This window comes from Prinia subflava, chromosome 1 (assembly GCF_021018805.1).
Source record: "Prinia subflava isolate CZ2003 ecotype Zambia chromosome 1, Cam_Psub_1.2, whole genome shotgun sequence".
In the NCBI taxonomy this organism is placed as follows: Eukaryota; Metazoa; Chordata; class Aves; order Passeriformes; family Cisticolidae; genus Prinia; species Prinia subflava.
In genome coordinates, this window is record NC_086247.1 from 134,196,074 (window position 1) to 134,213,235 (window position 17,162).

Consider the following 17,162-nt stretch of genomic DNA (forward strand, 5'->3'; position numbering starts at 1 on the left):
TTTTTTCTTTTTTTCTTTTTTCTTTTTTTTTAGATATATCGAATTACACTTTTGTTTATGTGGAAGGACTAGTCAGAATCAATCTGATCTGATGTCTTAAATATTTTTCTCAGATATATAACTTATTTGATAAAGCATCAACATGATGTTTGGAAGGCAAATACTCATTACTCTGCTCTAGTCTTAACAAAGGACTGTTATAATTTGATATAAAAAAGAAAAAAAGGAACTTTAAAAATACATTCCAAAACAATATAAATTTTATTTGAACATTAGTAGTGAAATTTATGGTATGGCTTGTACTGTGTGTTTTAGTTTAATGTAATTAAAGGACCTTGGTATGGTTTTGTTTCAAGATGCTTCTTTTCTAATGGTGGGGACTGTAATTGGAGAGCTTTCTGCCTGCAGCAGTGAGTGGGCTCCAGACGTCAGGCTTTTTGTGCCTGTGTCTGGAGGATATTTCAGACCTCCTGAGGGAACATTCTCTTTTTGGTGTTGTTAGATCTTTGCTAGGGTTATTTTTTCCTGTTCCTTTTGAGATCATAATCTTTTCTATCTATCACTTACTAATGTTTTTCACCAGATCATTCTTTGTCATGGCAGATGCTGTCCTTTTGTTTGTTCCTTCTGCTTGCCACCTCCCTTTCTCTTCATTGGTGATCTATACCTTTTTTTTCTAGATAGAGCTACTTCTTTTGCTCTTCTCCACCATGTCTCTCATTTTGACCTGCAGAATTCTTCCTTTGCATTTGAAAGCTTCTTTTGAACAGCTTCTGTTGACATTAGTCTCAGCCCAGGATGGTACCTGTCAGGGCTGTTTCTATGACCCCCCTAATACTCCTGTGCCATCAGCTCTAGTCTTGAATCTACCCCTCTTTTCTTCATTGCTGCTTTTGTCACTTTTAGTGGAAGTTTGAGACGTTTACAAGGACACAAGGAGAATTTGTAGGCTAAGAAAGCTGTGGATGAGTTGTTGTTACCAGAATTTACAACCATGATGCTCTTCTTTGTATATTGTTGGCAGAAAAGCACATGCTGAGGAGGAGGAAAGAAAGCATAAACAAGTTGTGGTTTACTGATGAAGATATTTAAAGGAATTCTTTTCGCATAAAAAGTTATATTTACAGCTTAAGCGAACTGGCTATAAAAGAGAAAGGTCCTTTAACTGCCTTGAGTGACTGCACTGCTCTCAGTACTTTGTGCCCCAGTGCCATTAGGAAGAAACTCATAATCTATGGATTTGGGGGATATTTTCTATATTTAAGTTTTCTCTAGGAAATCCTTTTGCATTTTTTCTATAATTCCATTTTTTTGTTTTGGTAGTATGGGGAGAAGACAGTCAGTGAATCAAATGGAATAAACCAATGTAGCAATATTTAAAGGGAAAGTGATTTGAACCAAGACTCTCTTAGTCATTGTATAACAGCCAAACCAGGACGGTCAAACCTTGCACTGCCAAAATTAAAAGTAATAAATTCTCTTTATCTGCATTTACTCTCCTATATCTGTCTAATAATTTCTCTTCATTATGCTGGGGAATAGTATTGATGCTAAACTCTTTTGATTGCAGCTCCAGTCCTTCCAAGTGAAACATCACACAATTGTTCCTATTGTTTTTACTCTAACATCATTAAGTGGCCATAGTTTTATTGGCACTATATGGCTCCATTTAAAAGATTTTATAGCATAGAGTTTGGACTACAAAGCTTCATGTTCTTGTCTCCCTTATTTAAAATTCTCCTTGCTGCATTTCCTAGGTGCAACCTTAGAATTTAATTAACTAGCAAAAGGGGCTTCTTTTGAAAAAGAATCTTATATTTAGGAGAATTAAATGGAACATTTGCATCTCATTGGGCATTCTGAAGTAAAATTATATAACAATATAGCTGGTGGATTAAATACTGTGACAATATCTGCAATAAGGGCCCATTGTCATCCCTTTTTCAGTCTGTTTATAATGTAAGTGCTTGAGTAATAGATTTAAAATATGTAAAATTTCAGTTTTAAATTTTTCCTGAAGTAAAGAATTAGAGAGCCCCATTTTAATTATTTTTCATTACCCTCATCTCTTAATGCTGAGTTCATATTTCCTTTGGTAATTCTATCTCTATTTCATTGATGCTTAACTGGAGCATTATTTTGTTATTCCTTGCTAATTTGGGTATATCAAAGTAGTGACATTATTTGCATTGTTTCTGGCAAGAAAAGCTCAGATGTATGAAACCAACTTCCCTTGAAGCCTTCCCTTGTGAACTCTTCCTCCATCAGTAGCACCCTGCACTTGAATGTTATGTTAGAGTTTTCTGAAGCTGTGTTTAGATAAGGTATTTTGAAAAAGGCTTTGTGTTTTCTGAAACCTGTGATATATTACTGAAGATAAGCTGCAAATTTTCAACAATCTGTACACTTCAGTCACTGGATGGTCTATGATTAGACTCTTGGAGTTAGTAAGTGGGAATTGGGATTTGTAACCTCTGCCTCCAAACCCACCAGTGATCCATCCTGTGGCTGTGAAAAAATCCGATGGATAGAGGCCTGGGGAGCTTTCCACAAAGCTTAAGGAGAATCGAGGAGAATCTTGCTGCACAAGTATAGTTGCAGAAGTAAAATATTTTTTACAAAACCTGAAAAAAAGAGTATTTGTTAAAAAATAAACACTTAAAACTAGCTTAAAAGATTGCTACAAGTAAAATGTAACCTATTTTCACATTTCATTTCTTTTCATCTTTTTCTCCTTTGCCTTTTCTCCTAGTTCATACACAGTGAACTTGACAATCCTCATTTGGTAAAATGTTTTTCTCCTTTGTTCATAGTGTTTTATTGGATTGGTTCCTCTGTTCTTTTCTGAATATATTTTTTTCCTTTCAGCAGTTTCTTTTTCTTTCTGCTCTTCTTGAGTACAGTGTCTTTGAATACAATACTTACTGACCTCAATGCTGGAAGAAAAATTTAAGTGTTCTTGGCAATTTTAATACATTTTCTGATGAGTTGGCATTCCATAACAATTTTTTTGAGTGTGAAGTTGTGAAAAATTAACTGAGTGTCTTACTGTACTAATTGAGTACCCTGAATTCTCTATGGAAGGATGCCGTGCTTAATGTCTTTCCTACTATCTTTATACTAAACCAAAGTGGCAAAATTAGTAACTCAGTAATAGGGAAATGAGAGGAAAATAAAAGAACACTTTTAGGTTTGAATAGAAAACATAGATTCACAAAGTGCTGGACATAGCAAAAGTGCTTCACTGAGTAGAAACACCTCTAGAAAAAGTCTTGTAATTGTTCTGACTAAACAATTGTAATTGTTCTGTTGTGACTAAACATCCCCTTCCGTCAGAATGTTGAAGGAATAGAGAAAATTTTTCTGAACAAAGCTCTGATAGAATTAAATCTGCTCAAAGATGTCAAGGGCAAAAAGAAAAACTTCTATAGGTGTATTGATGATAAAAGAAAAACAAGGGAAAATGTGAGACCTCTCCAGACAGAAACAGGAGACCTGGGTATTTGGGACATGAAGGCTGAGATAGCCAATGGCTTTTTTGCCTCAGTCCTCATTGAAAAATGCTCCAGCTACACCAGCTAAGTCACAGAAGGCAAAGGCAGAGACTGGGAAAATGCAGAACTGCCTGCTATAGCAGATTAGGTTTGAGACCATCTAAGGAACCTGAAGGTGTGCAGTGCTTGGGCCCTGAGGAAATGCATCTGTGGATCCTGGGGGAACTTCCAGGTGAAGAGGCCAAGCCACTATCAATCATATGTGAGAAGTCATGGCAGTCCAGTGAGAATTATGTTTCCCTTTTTCCACAGACTGGAAAAGGGGAAACATAATTCTATATGTTATAGAACAAGGAAAATAAAAATATGATTGGTGATAGCTAACATGGGTTTACTAAGAACAAATCATGCCTGACAGATTTGGTGTATTTCTTTAACTCGATTACAGCGTTGGTGAATGAGGCAAGCTGGTCAGAGCATGGAGCTAATAACACCAGGGTTGTGAGTTCAGTCCTGTACAGTTTAGTCCTGTACAGGCCATTCACTCAGGGTTTGACTCAGTGATCCTTGTGGGGCCCTTCCAGTAAAGAATATTTGTGAATCTACCTGGACTTGTGCAAAGCATTTGACAGTGTCCAGAACAGCATCTTGATCTCTGAACTGGGGAGACGTGGATCTGACACATGGATAACTCAGCACATACAGTGTTGGCTGGGGGTTGCACTCAAAGAATTGTGGCCTACGGGTCAATGCCCAAGGGGAGACCAATGATGAGTGAAATCCCCCAGGGGTTGGTTTTGGGACTGGTGCTGTTGAACATCTTTGTTACAATATGGGCAGTGGGGCAAAGATCTCCCTCAGCAAGCTGGCTGACATCAGCAAGTTGTGTGGTGCACTCCACATGCTGGAGGAAAGGGATGACATCCATGAGCATCTTGTTCCACCTGAGAGATGGGCCTGGGCCTACACTGTGAATTTAATAACACCAAGTAAAAGGCCCTGCAGCTGGATCAGGACAATCCCAAGAACAGGTAAAGGCTGTAAGAGATTATTCTGAGTAGAATGAGAGCAGCCCTGAGGAGAAGGACTTGGTGTCCTTGGGCCTGAGGAGAAGGTGTTGGTAGATGAGAGGCTCCACATGACCCAGCAATGTGCTCTCACAGACCCGAAATCCTGAATTGTATCATCCATAGAAGCAGATTGTCCTGATTATAGATGTTAATAATTCTGGAGCTTGAGACAATATAATTTCTGTCCAGTTAACCAAGCAGGCAGTACACACTTGTGTATGAAACAGAGCATTTGTGGAGCTATGGTAGCAGGTAGCCTTTTTACTGAGTATGCTGTAGAATGGTTTATGCTTACTCTTTATTTAAAAATAGCTAGTCATCAGGCATGAGTAGTTTTTACACACTCTTCCTCTAGATGGAACCACTCTGCTGCTTCACTTGGATGAAACAGCATTTGTTTAACAGCTGAAGAATGTTTTGCAGTGTGTATTTGCAATCATGCATCTATGTTCACATGTGCATGTGTGGCTTGGAGCAATCTGTGTGGCATTAGAGCGTGATGCAAGAGATGGAATGCTCCTGGGGTTTGTGTTGCTCCTGGAAATAAATAATTTGAAGGTAGTGTTTCCACACTTTGATCTGTTACAGAGTAATAAAAATTACTGTCTTTATGGGAATAATGACCTATTTATTCTAGAGCTGGGAAATACTTCATGTTGTTCATCATCTCTGTAAAGTCTATTTCAGAGTTTATTACCAGACTGCTAGCAATAAGACTTCAAATCTTCACAATTTATAATCTTTTCTGCTTATGGGTTTGTGCTGAGAACTTGGTTCACTATAGCAGACATTGATACCTCTATTTTCAGTAGAAACATCTTGCTTCATTTATTGCTTCTCTATTTCCATTTGTTACTTCCAGAAACTATCCCAGTCAAAATATCTTTCTTATTCTTTATTAGTATTTTTCCCATATTTTCTCATGAGCTTTTTTAGTAAGTTGTGATTACTTTTCTAAGGTTCCTCTGCTTTTACCTTACTTAAAAATTTTCTGTTTACCTCGTGTTTTTCCAATTGTTGATGTGACCTATATGTTTTACATAATATACTCTTCATATTGTTTTCTTTGCATTGTGAGCCACAGATGTTACCACTGGATAGTTTAGTATTTCTAAGAGCAGCACTCTTTGTAAGGCGTGTGTTGCCACAAATTCCACAAACACACACAACCCCAAACCCAAAATTCATTAAGAAGGCTTCTTAGGAAAGGTGGAGAGTTGCACAGCCAATCTCTCCTGGTCTGAAATGCAGTGACCTGTCTCAACCTTGCCATTGTCAAGCTTCTGCCAGCTGCAGACACAAGACTTCCTGCAGGGGACCCTTCCTCCAGGTGTGCATTTGAAAATATGTTTATGCCAAATATTTTCCTTTTATTTTATATTCTTTTTTGAAATTGCTTTGGATTTAAAGGGATAAGACATTGTGTCATCATGTTTTCATGCTACTACAGTTACTTACTGTTAAGGAGTTGACCCCAGCCTTAGTTACATTTCTAAGCTGGATAAAGTGATCCTTGTAAATTTTGGAGAAAAATGCTTAAGTACTGTAGACTGAAATAAACCTTGGACATGAATTGAAATAACTTTTCTTCAAAGAGTGAAATAAAAAGGAGACAGAGCAGAGGAGATAAAAACTCTTTCCAGAAATAGTGATATTTACCTGTAGTACAGGCAGAGATCACAGAGGTGGTTTTTGTTCAGTGAGCTCTCTGCAGTCACCCATGGCAGAGCTCTGGCTGGATTCAAAGGAAAAATCTCTGTCCTCTTGTGCAAAGCTTGCTCACAGTACAAGTTGTTATTGTGAGGCTGTCTCTCAGGAACACTGAACAGAAAGACTTTCTGTACTCTTAGAGAAATGGCATGATTATAGGCAGAAAAAATTCTTAGATACTGTAAAAATACAAAAGGGATAGTATAGCTGTTTGGCATTAGGGAAGTGATATATATTCTAGAGAAAATAAATGTATTCAGAGTACATAGATGGTAGATGAGACAGAAAAGGGGTTTATGACTACTGTAGTAAAATAAAAAAGTTGTTCAAGAACAGTTCAACCAGCTGGAAATAAAAAATTTGTAAAACTGCCAAAGTCAGTGGGACCCAAAGCAATTTGCTGATTGAATGATGATCACATGTGCATGTGCCTGTGGGTTTTGTTCAGTTTCTGTACTTTCATGCTGTAAATTTAAAGCATGCTAAAAGGGGACAAATTAGACCACAAAATAAAACTTGTCGTGTCAGTAATTTCTTTAGACCTTGTATTCTTTTTTTTTTTTTGTGTGTGACAAGTCTCTCAAAGGTGTATGAATCACAAATTGGGAACAATTTCTCTGTCACTTTGTTATCACGTAACATGTGGGTTTCTGCCCTAGAAGGTGGATTTTTTTCCATTTTATTTTTTAATAAATGATTGCAATCTCATTCCTTGATTTAATACAGTAAATTATATTAACAGTTCTTAATATAAGAATTTATTTTGCCTACAGAATTTGTGGATGCCCCATCGCTGGAAGTGTTCAGGGCCAGGTTGGATGGAGCAACCTGATCTAGTGAATGGCATACTGCCCATGGCTGGGGCCTTGGAACTGGAAAATCTTTGAAGTCCTTTCCAAACCAAAAAATTCTATTATTCTATGAATAGAAATAACTAAATAATTGAGGTAAATGCAAAACTCTAGCTGTGATTTCAATGGGTTAACTTTTCCATTTTGATCTTCAGAACTGAGTGTATTTCCCAAACTGAGTGGTGCAGTGTGGGATTGTTGTCATGATGTTACAGATCAGTTTGTCCAAGCTGAAGGGCTGGCCAGTGACAGTGACCATTAGGGCCAAGGAAAAACTGACTACAAGAAATTCCTTCTTTCTGGACTGGGAATTGTTTCATTTTCCCAATAAGAACTGCATGAGAAAATAAAGTGTGTCAGTTACTCACAAGTCAATAGTGTAAAGTCTATTGCCCAGGGCAAGTAAATTGGATGAATTTAAGGCCTATTTGATGGAACTGTATTGGAGTCTTGCCAAAACAAGATGAAAACTCCAGGAAGCTGGAGAAGGTATGATCAGGACTATTTTCAGCCACCAAGGCTGGTTCTCCTGTTTTGGTTTCAGCTCGTTGAGGTGGGATGTCTGTGCCAGGCCAGCGCCAAGAAAAATATATGGGAACATGTGGGCTGCTGCTGTGCTAGGTAAACCTGTTCTCCAAATGCTCTAAAGTCTCAGAGATCAGTGGGAATATCTGGCTTCACACATTTTGTGAAAATGAAATTTCAAGACTTTTCCAGTGGCTGCACTTTGCTCTGAAGGAGGACAAAGTAGAGACCCCAGGAGAAGCCATTGCCTGTGCTGCTGCAGCTCCCTCCTCCTGCACATTCCTTCCTCTTCCTTCCTCCTTCTGCCTCCTCCTGAGGAGGAGAAGGAGGCTGGAGCAATGCTGCCTGCTCACCAGCTTAAACTGAAGACTGCAGCCTCAGTGTTACATATTGTGAATCATATTGAGATCAAGATGTTTCTGGCAGGTTATGAGCTTTGTAAGAATCTCTCCCATTTTTCCTCTTCTGGGTTTGCAGAGTGGTCTGTGCCACTGGCTCTTCTGAGCTCAGGAGAGCACTCTGGCACTGCTGACAACAAGGCACTCCTGTTAACCATGAATTTCTGCCCATCGTTGTGTCATGTGCTGAGCTCTTTCATCCCTCAATGCCTGAGATGTGCTCCTGAGCTTCCTCTGCTGCTGCAACATTTAATTTGGTGCATGAAGGATGACGTAATTTGTGGCCTTTTTCCAGTACACTACTCTTGATTATATTGGATTGTGTTGGGCAGCCCAGGAGGATAATCTGTGTATATAATACATAAATATTTCCTGGCCAAGCTGAACTTCATTTAATTACCTTTTCTTTGTCCCCTCTTCTGCCTTTTCTCCCCAGAATATGTCTTTGACTTTAACTACAAGGGTACTCTAAGCCAGAGCCAAGTGTTTTCCCTTGATCTGTCCTGGGCTGCCTGCTCTGACCACTCCTGCTGTCTTCCCTGCACGTAGGTGCTATAACATGAGAAGCAGAGGTACAAATCCATCATACCATTTTGACTATAGCCAAAAGAAATAGGCATGAGGAAAGAGAGATTTTAAAAATGCTGTTAAAAAATGCTAATTAAAAATAAGCCAGAATATTTCTTGATGCATGGTCTTCAAATATTGCAATCTTTTCTTTTAATAGCATTTTTGAGAGTATTGGTTTGAAATCAGTGCTTTGCAATATGGTGCTTGTCCCTAAGGAATGATGTGACATAGTAGGACAGGCTCTGATTTGAACTGGCTTTTCACTGTTGATATCACTGACTAGAAGACAACATTGTAGGAGCTTAAAATGAAACTGTCTCTCTGAAAAGTTTTCACAGTTCTAGTAGTGATTTTGAATGTCAATCTTCTAATCTCCTAATTGTTTTCAGCAATTTGGGCTTGAAATGCTTAATAATGTTGTCTAACGGCAACATCCAATAAACTGTTATTGCTGTAGTCCAGAGTATTTGGCTTTTCAGTCCATGACATTTTTCAGTTGATAGCCCCAGGAAAACAGGATCATCTAAAGGTATATTTAATTGGGGTTAGAAGTAAATAAAAAGCTAAAACAAATTTTTGTTTCCCCAAGCTCTGCTATACTTTTCATGGCTTTGCTTGTGTGCGTACAATGTTTTTGTTGTTTTGTTGTATAAAATATTGCAAATAAGTCAGCTCTTTTTCTCTGTGTGTATTCTGAAGGAATTGTTTGAATGGTCATAAGACAACAGAGAAATAAAAAAAGAAAATATTTGAGTTATGTCAGTAACTCATAGTAAAGAATATTACACAGCTACTCAAACAATTGCATTAAAAAACATTTATTTAGCATATATATATTTGTATGAGAGATGCACATGGATGTCTGGGATAGTAGATCCCATAGTGCACTTGCTGTACTTTTGATTTTCTTATGTAAGAATTGTACAAAAGTTTTCAGGTACAGAAACAATTAATACATTTGAATAAGAGAGATATGAGAATTCTTTTTACTCACCAAGGAATTTTGAGGAGTTTTGTTTCATAGAAGCATTATTAGAATTAATATACTACTTCAGGAATTGATAACTTTCTTAAGATGCAGTACTTTTCTTTTACAAAAAGGTTTGATTTGCCTTGCTGTGGATTACTTATAGTTTCTTTTGATTATTTTTCTTAGAAACTTTGAAAAAATTTAATGTCCGACACTCACCAACTCTTAAATTTCAGTTCTTTGAGTATTTTTAGTACTTCCATTATTATTTATGTACAATGAACTGAAATACCACTGAAATACTGCATTTACATACTCTTAAGTTTTCCTTTGCCGTGAGCATGTAATTAATTTGCTACTTATAAATATCTAATGTGAATTTCTCATTTACCTCTAAAGCATGATGCAGAAGCCAGTAAAAATCAGATATTTTTTGTTTTCCCTTTTTTTGGTGAGCCAATTTTTTTACACTTTCCTGCATTATTAGGAAACTTTGTTGTTTTGTACTGCTGAATAGGACAGATATGGAAGGAAGTTTCTGTCCTATCAACCTTAGAAACTAACTACAGGAACAGATACTGTATGTTATTAATATCCATAGAATTTCTTCCTATCCTAAGAAACATAATCTGAGTCAGCTGCAGTTTCTCAGATAATATACTTTGAAAATATGAATGATGGTTATAAACTATGACAAATGCTGAAGAATTAGTTTTGAATCAAACTTTGAGTTATCTGAATTTTGGTTGGTTTTACAGCTTTGCACTTTGGGGCTCTTAGTAAATGCAGCCCATTTTCTTCCCTCTCTGCTGGGCTGTAGCAGCTGGGCAGCAGCCTTCTTGCCTTGCTGCCTGACTCCTCCGTTCATCCCAGCTACATTGACTCTGGAGGGTTTCTACCACCATGGCCTATATTCCAGAATATTTTTATTTTGAATGAGATTACAGGAAATAAGCTGATCCTTCGAGAAACACTAATTACAAATATGATTGGGCTGTGGGGATCTGCCTCCGGCAAGGAAGGGCTTGGTTTGCTGCTGTCCTTTGTTTGGCTGGCCAGGCTGGGTGGTGCTAGCACTGCTGGAGGGGAGGGACAGGAGGCTGGGGCTCAGAGGGCTTGGAGGGAACCTCAGCAAGGGGGCTGTGCAGTCAGGAGTCCCTTGGTGGCAGGGAGGAGAGCACCACCGAGCTGCAGAGCTGTGGGGGACAGCAGCTGGAGGGCACGGTGCCAAAGCTGCAGTGTCTTCCCACTATCAAGCGAGCAGAAGACTGACCAGATGTCTCATCCTTTCTGTGATCTGGCCATTTATTTCTCTCTGTAAAGAACAGCAGTTATGGTTTGGCAGCCCATGTCATGGTGTGTCATGAATGCAAAGGCTTTTCTTCAGTGACTTTCATTAAGCAGTGCAGTCTTGTAATGTTCTAATTGCTTCACAAACTTTAATGACCAAATTGGCAGCATTTCTTTGCAAGGTCATGGTCTTATTTCTGTTTTATATCTAGAGAGAAGACACAGTAATTCCAGCATCTGCTTATTCTGAAGAGACAAAACGAATGATTTGGGTAACAAATCAGTTTCAACCACAGCTCTGAACTGAGGACAGTGGCTGTGAAGCTTGTTGCAATCAAAATCAATGCATACATTCATGTGGTTTCTGTTCTGGTGGTGATGGTGCTGGAACTTTTATTAAAACCTTTTTTAAAAAGGAAAACCTGGCATAAGAAAGCATTGAGATTAGAGGGTAGTTATTTGAAAGCTAAAACATCCTAGAATTCTCTGTATATGCTGCAATGAGGTATTTTAAAGACTAAGAACCAAATTCTGTTTTTCTTAGATTACAGCTATATTCATCATTGGATGGCTGATACTGAGGGAAAAAAAATCAATTTTCTTGATGTGAGACATCACTTTCTTTCTGAAGGCATAGCTAACAATGGTAAGGCAGGAAGAGAGAGGATAGTTTTATGAGTAAAATGGAAACAGATTTGGTGCTTACTTGGCTTTTGGCAAGACTGAACATTTTGCTTAAATCAGAAATTCTGTTAATAGTCTGAGTGTCTTGTGAACCACCATTTGGGAATACCCAGCTTAAAACAGGTCTGTGATCTCAAAATTTAAGTGATGAAGATTTGTTTGCAGAACTGCTGAGTATGCGGTGCAGACAAAGTCCACAAGTGTGCTCTAAATACAGAAAGCATTACAGAATGTTACATTCTTGAAAGGATCAGACCAGAATCCTCTCAGACTAGATTCCTCATTAACTAATGGACTCGTCTGGATGATATTCCAGCTATCAAATGAGAATAACAGCAGCAGCTTCCCTCACAAGCATCTTCTGAAAACGTGCCCGAAAAGTTATCAGATGTTGCAGGGACTGTACAAAAAGTGTCACATCAGAAAGGAGAGGATGCATGGTGTAGAATATTTGTCATTTTGGGGTTATTGTTCAGCATTGTTCCTCTTATGAGGACCTTCTGTTTTCCACAATGAGATTTGTGTCCTCTGGAGTTAAAGATTGCACCACAGATCCTCCTTACAACAGGGTTAATTTCTGGACTTTCAAGCTTTTTAGCATCTAATTTTTCAACCTTTATTGTCTTTATTTCATCATATTTTAGCAATAGGATTTTTTTATGCGTGCCAGTGGCAGTAACTTAAAGTATGTATGGGTACATACATAGCTTAAAGTAAAATTCAGTATTTCAAAATCCTTCTGTGTGAAGAAATAAATTTAGTTCATTTTATTTGAGCACGTCTGGCAAGCCATTAGCAGCTGCTGCTCTAAAATTCTGTGAACTGAGTTAATATTAAGAAGCAGAAAGCTCAAATGCCAGCTGTTTTTCAGCTTGCATGTATAGGGCCAAGTGTATATTCATTATCACAGTATATAGGGGCAGATCTGATCTAATTCTATATCAGTGACAGTACTGTAGGATACATTTGTGTTAGATGGTAATGTAACAACAGATTCTAGACTTATATTATTTAACTGTCAGAAAGGAATAAAGCAATTTCTCTGTGAATAATTTCTCTAATATGTCTAGACATGGTATATTTGAAACAGAACTGTTTCTAATAACTGCTTAAGATCTCATTGAGAATTTTTCACTGTGTAAAGGTTCCACAGTGCTGGATTTAGATCCAGTCATATACCTTTGTATTCCACCTGTCCAACTACTGGAGTTTGAATCTCAGTGCACCTATTGAAGGCAATCATCCACTCTTTTATTTGAGTCCAAATCATTTAAAAGCTACAGGTAGTGCTTCAGCTCCATGAGATTGAGTAGGTTTACGAAAAAGAGGAGGATCTAATTAAAAACAGTGTGCATATAAACCTTCTTTCCAGTATATGCAATGCAGAGTGTACCAGACTTGGTTGCTGTTTATCTACAATGTAGACTAGAAATACGCAGAGAACTGTAATTATTTAAAAATCAGATAGTCATTTGCAGTGAGAAATACACACATTTTATCTCTGTTCCAGTCACATAAGCAGTTTCTAGAGTTTCTTTTAACAAAATGTTTATGCTGCCACCTTGAAAAAGACCTTAATATTATTTTAATACCCACAAACAAAACACAAATCACAATCCACAAATTGAATTCTTGCAATCATAAAGCCACTGCATTTATGCAAATACATTAAATAATCAGTGTAAAGCAACAGATGATGCTTAAAGCATAATCTAGGTCTGTATCATGAGTAGATAATAATATTAAGTTATTATTTAGGAAGCCCTAGAAAAATGGTATGTTGTCATGCAGACTGCATCTGTCTGTCACATTCACAGTGTCTGTCAGCTGGACTTAATTTTGTACATTTTTAATGCTTTTTATCAGATTGCCCCCCTTTCTGTGTCACCATCTTATTTTCTATTTTTTGTTTTCTTCTTTTCAAGATAAAATATCAATATTTTAGGATGGTACTGTACCTTTTTACCTCATAGCTCGTATTCATATTTAAATTAATACATGTGTTTGAATATGGTTCAGGTAGGTCACCTTCCTTGTACATTTAACGAAAAAGCACATTTGAATTTGGAAAAAGCACATTTGAATTAAACTCTCTTGGTGAGTTGTGTGGATGCTGTCAGTAGGATTTGCAGATGTTATCCCAGGGAAGGATGATGCTTCTCCAGCAGTGCTCAGATGCCACGTAGGTGCACTTGGACGGGATGCACTTGTGAGCAGTAGCAGGCATGTGCACAGAGCACTGTAGGTACATAGCGCTGCTCTTTGATGCTTTGTGGTGAATCTGTGAGGCTCCAACAAACTCTTCCATCTGGAAATGGTCTGAAACTCTCCCCTGTAAATTCATGCGGCTTCCGAAAACAGGATCCCTTTTCTCTCGTTTATAAAGGCAGTGCAGTCTGCCTTGTTTCCTGCACTGTTTCTCCTCTAATGGACTGCTCCAAATGCTCTCATGCTGTGCAGTGAAGCGTAAGTATTTTGCAAATGGTTCTGGCCCGTGTGCTGAGTGAGGGAGCAGAGGTCTTCCTGTATAATCCGATTTCAATCAACTCACTCTAATCACTACTGATAGTTGCAAAATTTAGCCTGGATCTGCACTGGTAATCTAGATTGACAGGAGGTAAAAGTAAAAGGACAGAAGGGCAGAGGAACAAAGAGAAACGAGCAGAAACAGTGATTTTCTCCCGTGCGTGCTGCTGTGGGCTGTGTCGGTGCGGCGGCGGGCCCGGTGCGGCGGGCACTGCCAGGACAGGTGCCCTGTGCGGGGCCGGAGCGCCAGCACACCGCGGGCACGCTGCAACAGGTACCGCCCCGGCTGCCGCGGGCAGCGTGTCTGACACCGAGATCCGAACTCTCCGTGTTACTGCAAAGATCCTGCGGTGGGGAGAGAGTCGGGCACAGCAGCGGTTAAACAGCGCAGCAGCAGCTGTGTGTGCCCTGGACAGCCTCTGGAGGCGAGGGGCTCCCAGTGCTGGGCTTCATTCTCCCGCGGGATCGGTGCTTGGCTGGAAGCTTGGAGGATAACTGGACTCCGCATTTTCTCACTGGGCAGGTGAAGTGTCTGTAAGTCCCTTTGACTTTTGGTTTCAACTTTTCAAAGGGAAGAGCCAACTTTGGATTTCATGGATATACAGAAATACAGCCAGCTGCTGCTGAAGGCAGACATGTCTCAGTTGGATTGGATTGTACATCGGGAAGAAAAATGACTTTTTTTATTGTTACCTGACCACATGCTCAGCGTGCCTGTGTCAGCCAGGCCAAGGAACTCCACACCCTGGGGTAACCAAGGCACCTGGACTACTCCTCCATCTGACTTTCCATGCTGGTGGGGCTGTTGTTGGTCGTTTCAGCCCTGCATGTTGCCATGCTAAAAACACCCAAGGCTAAAAATGTGTCCTGGGTAAGTATGGAAGTGTGAACAAAGTTTCTATAAGTATGGATTTTTCAACTATATATGAATATGCTTTTCTCTATATTTGTGGAAGTATAAACTTAGACTGAGGTGTAAGGTAGATGAAAAGATTATAAGTCATTAAAGATCAGAATTATTTAAAATATTTCTAAAAATTAAGGAAAAAACCCCATTATTTTGAATACTGATATTTTGAAGGAACTGTACTAGGAAATTAACCATGACAGACTTCCTACTTACTTGTATATTATATATACTTTCCATCTATGCTAGTAAAGGGTTTGTGCTACGTACTTTTAAATCACTTGAATTTTTTTGTGGCTTTCAGGATGCAGACTTAAGGCTTAAAAAGTAAGGTTAAAAGATTTTGAGGGGATTAATGAATAACTGTAGTTTAATTTCTAAGTTTTTATATTTCAGTGGTTTGATACTGTAGGCGTTCTATGTTGTATGATTCATATCTTTAAACACTGTTTTAAAAGTCACAGGAGTTGTTTCGGTACATTGTAATAAGTTATAAAACACAGTGGGATGAGGGAATCCATGTTCAGTGACTTTTCTGTTGACTTTCTTCTTTTTTCTTTTGTAAGAAAATATATAGTTATTTTGTACTTACCCAATATTTGTGTTTGAGAAACTAGGATTCCTGTTGAGGAATAAAGTAAGCCATGAAATATAATTCCTGAGTTAACAGTGCCCTTTGCTCACCCCCATCATGTATGATTATACAACACTAGCAGCGCACAGCCTGCTCCACCGAATAAACACAATATCATCAAATCCCAGTTCCACACAGAGTCCTGGAAATGCTGGCAACTGCTCAGGAGATAGCTTCAGGCTTCTTCAGTGACCTCACTGAGCCCCAGATCTTGCCCCAAGTGTTACCCATAACTGCATTACCTTGTCTACCAGTGCTGGGGTTGTTCAGGAGTAAAGGATGTTTTTGCCAGCTCTGAGGTTCAGATGCCTTCCCTTCCCTTCCCTTCCCTTCCCTTCCCTTCCCTTCCCTTCCCTTCCCTTCCCTTCCCTTCCCTTCCCTTCCCTTCCCTTCCCTTCCCTTCCCTTCCCTTCCCTTCCCTTCCCTTCCCTTCCCTTCCCTTCCCTTCCCTTCCCTTCCCTTCCCTTCCCTTCCCTTCCCTTCCCTTCCCTTCCCTTCCCTTCCCTTCCCTTCCCTTCCCTTCCCTTCCCTTCCCTTCCCTTCCCTTCCCTTCCCTTCCCTTCCCTTCCCTTCCCTTCCCTTCCCTTCCCTTCCCTTCCCTTCCCTTCCCTTCCCTTCCCTTCCCTTCCCTTCCCTTCCCTTCCCTTCCCTTCCCTTCCCTTCCCTTCCCTTCCCTTCCCTTCCCTTCCCTCCTCTGAAAATTCATTAAGTTTCAGATTACTTAGAAATTGAAGTGTGTCCATGAAGTAGGCTGTGGTTGAATATGAGCCTACCTGAAAGATGTTTGTATCCCCCAATTTCTGTACGGAGGGATAAACTGCTCACACACAGTGTGTCTCTTCTTGGAAGTAGAAATCTTCTAAGTCTGCAGCTGTGATGGGCTCCAGGTTTGGCTATTTAAGGTATATGTAGGTATTCAAATACCTGTTTCTGGTGATTGTGTTGGAGAATGCTGAAATACCGACTTTTACCCATACTTTTACATTGCGCAATAGTCACCAAAGATAAAATAAATAACTCCTTTCTTGCTCTCTATCCTTTCATTACCAATTTGCATTAAAAAAATGAAATAGATCTATGTTGTCATGAAAATGGTAAATTTTGGTAATCATTTCAACTGGGTGATGGATACAGAGTTTATCTGTCATAGCATAACCCTATGTTGCAGACATTAATGACCTTTAATTGTTTCACTAAACCCAGAATTGTGCATGTAAAATGTATAAACTATAAACTGATTTGAAAATTCCAGTGCAAAAATGACAAATTACATGATTGCAACTGTGTGCTATATAAAGAAATAGATGCAGTGTCCAAACCACTGTAGCATCTGGGATTACTTCTACTTCATGTACCATTTTTTCCTCTAAATGAAAACCACAAATAAACCTGCAAAAATTATCTGTAAGGATTTCTGACTACATTTTTAATTAAGCATATTCTATTAGTAATTTATGATTGTGACTGGATAGCTGTTTGTGCAAAACAAAGAAATTAGTGCTTATAAAAGGGTAAAGATAGTTTTATATAGGT

At 38.9% G+C, this 17,162-nt stretch overlaps 1 protein-coding gene across 7 annotated transcripts in view; it reads left to right on the forward strand.

The window, feature by feature from the left end:
- CACNB2 (calcium voltage-gated channel auxiliary subunit beta 2) overlaps positions 1-17,162 on the forward strand; it is a 247,575-nt gene that overhangs the window by 69,848 nt on the left and 160,565 nt on the right. Inside the window, exon 1 of one of the 7 annotated variants that reach the window (XM_063413321.1) lies at positions 14,070-14,959. The exons of the other annotated variants lie outside the window; for them this stretch is intronic. Coding sequence (XP_063269391.1) covers positions 14,879-14,959 — 81 coding nt within the window. The 5' untranslated portion in view covers positions 14,070-14,878. Of the gene's footprint in view, positions 1-14,069; positions 14,960-17,162 lie in introns of those variants that run through there. 7 annotated transcript variants of the gene reach the window in all.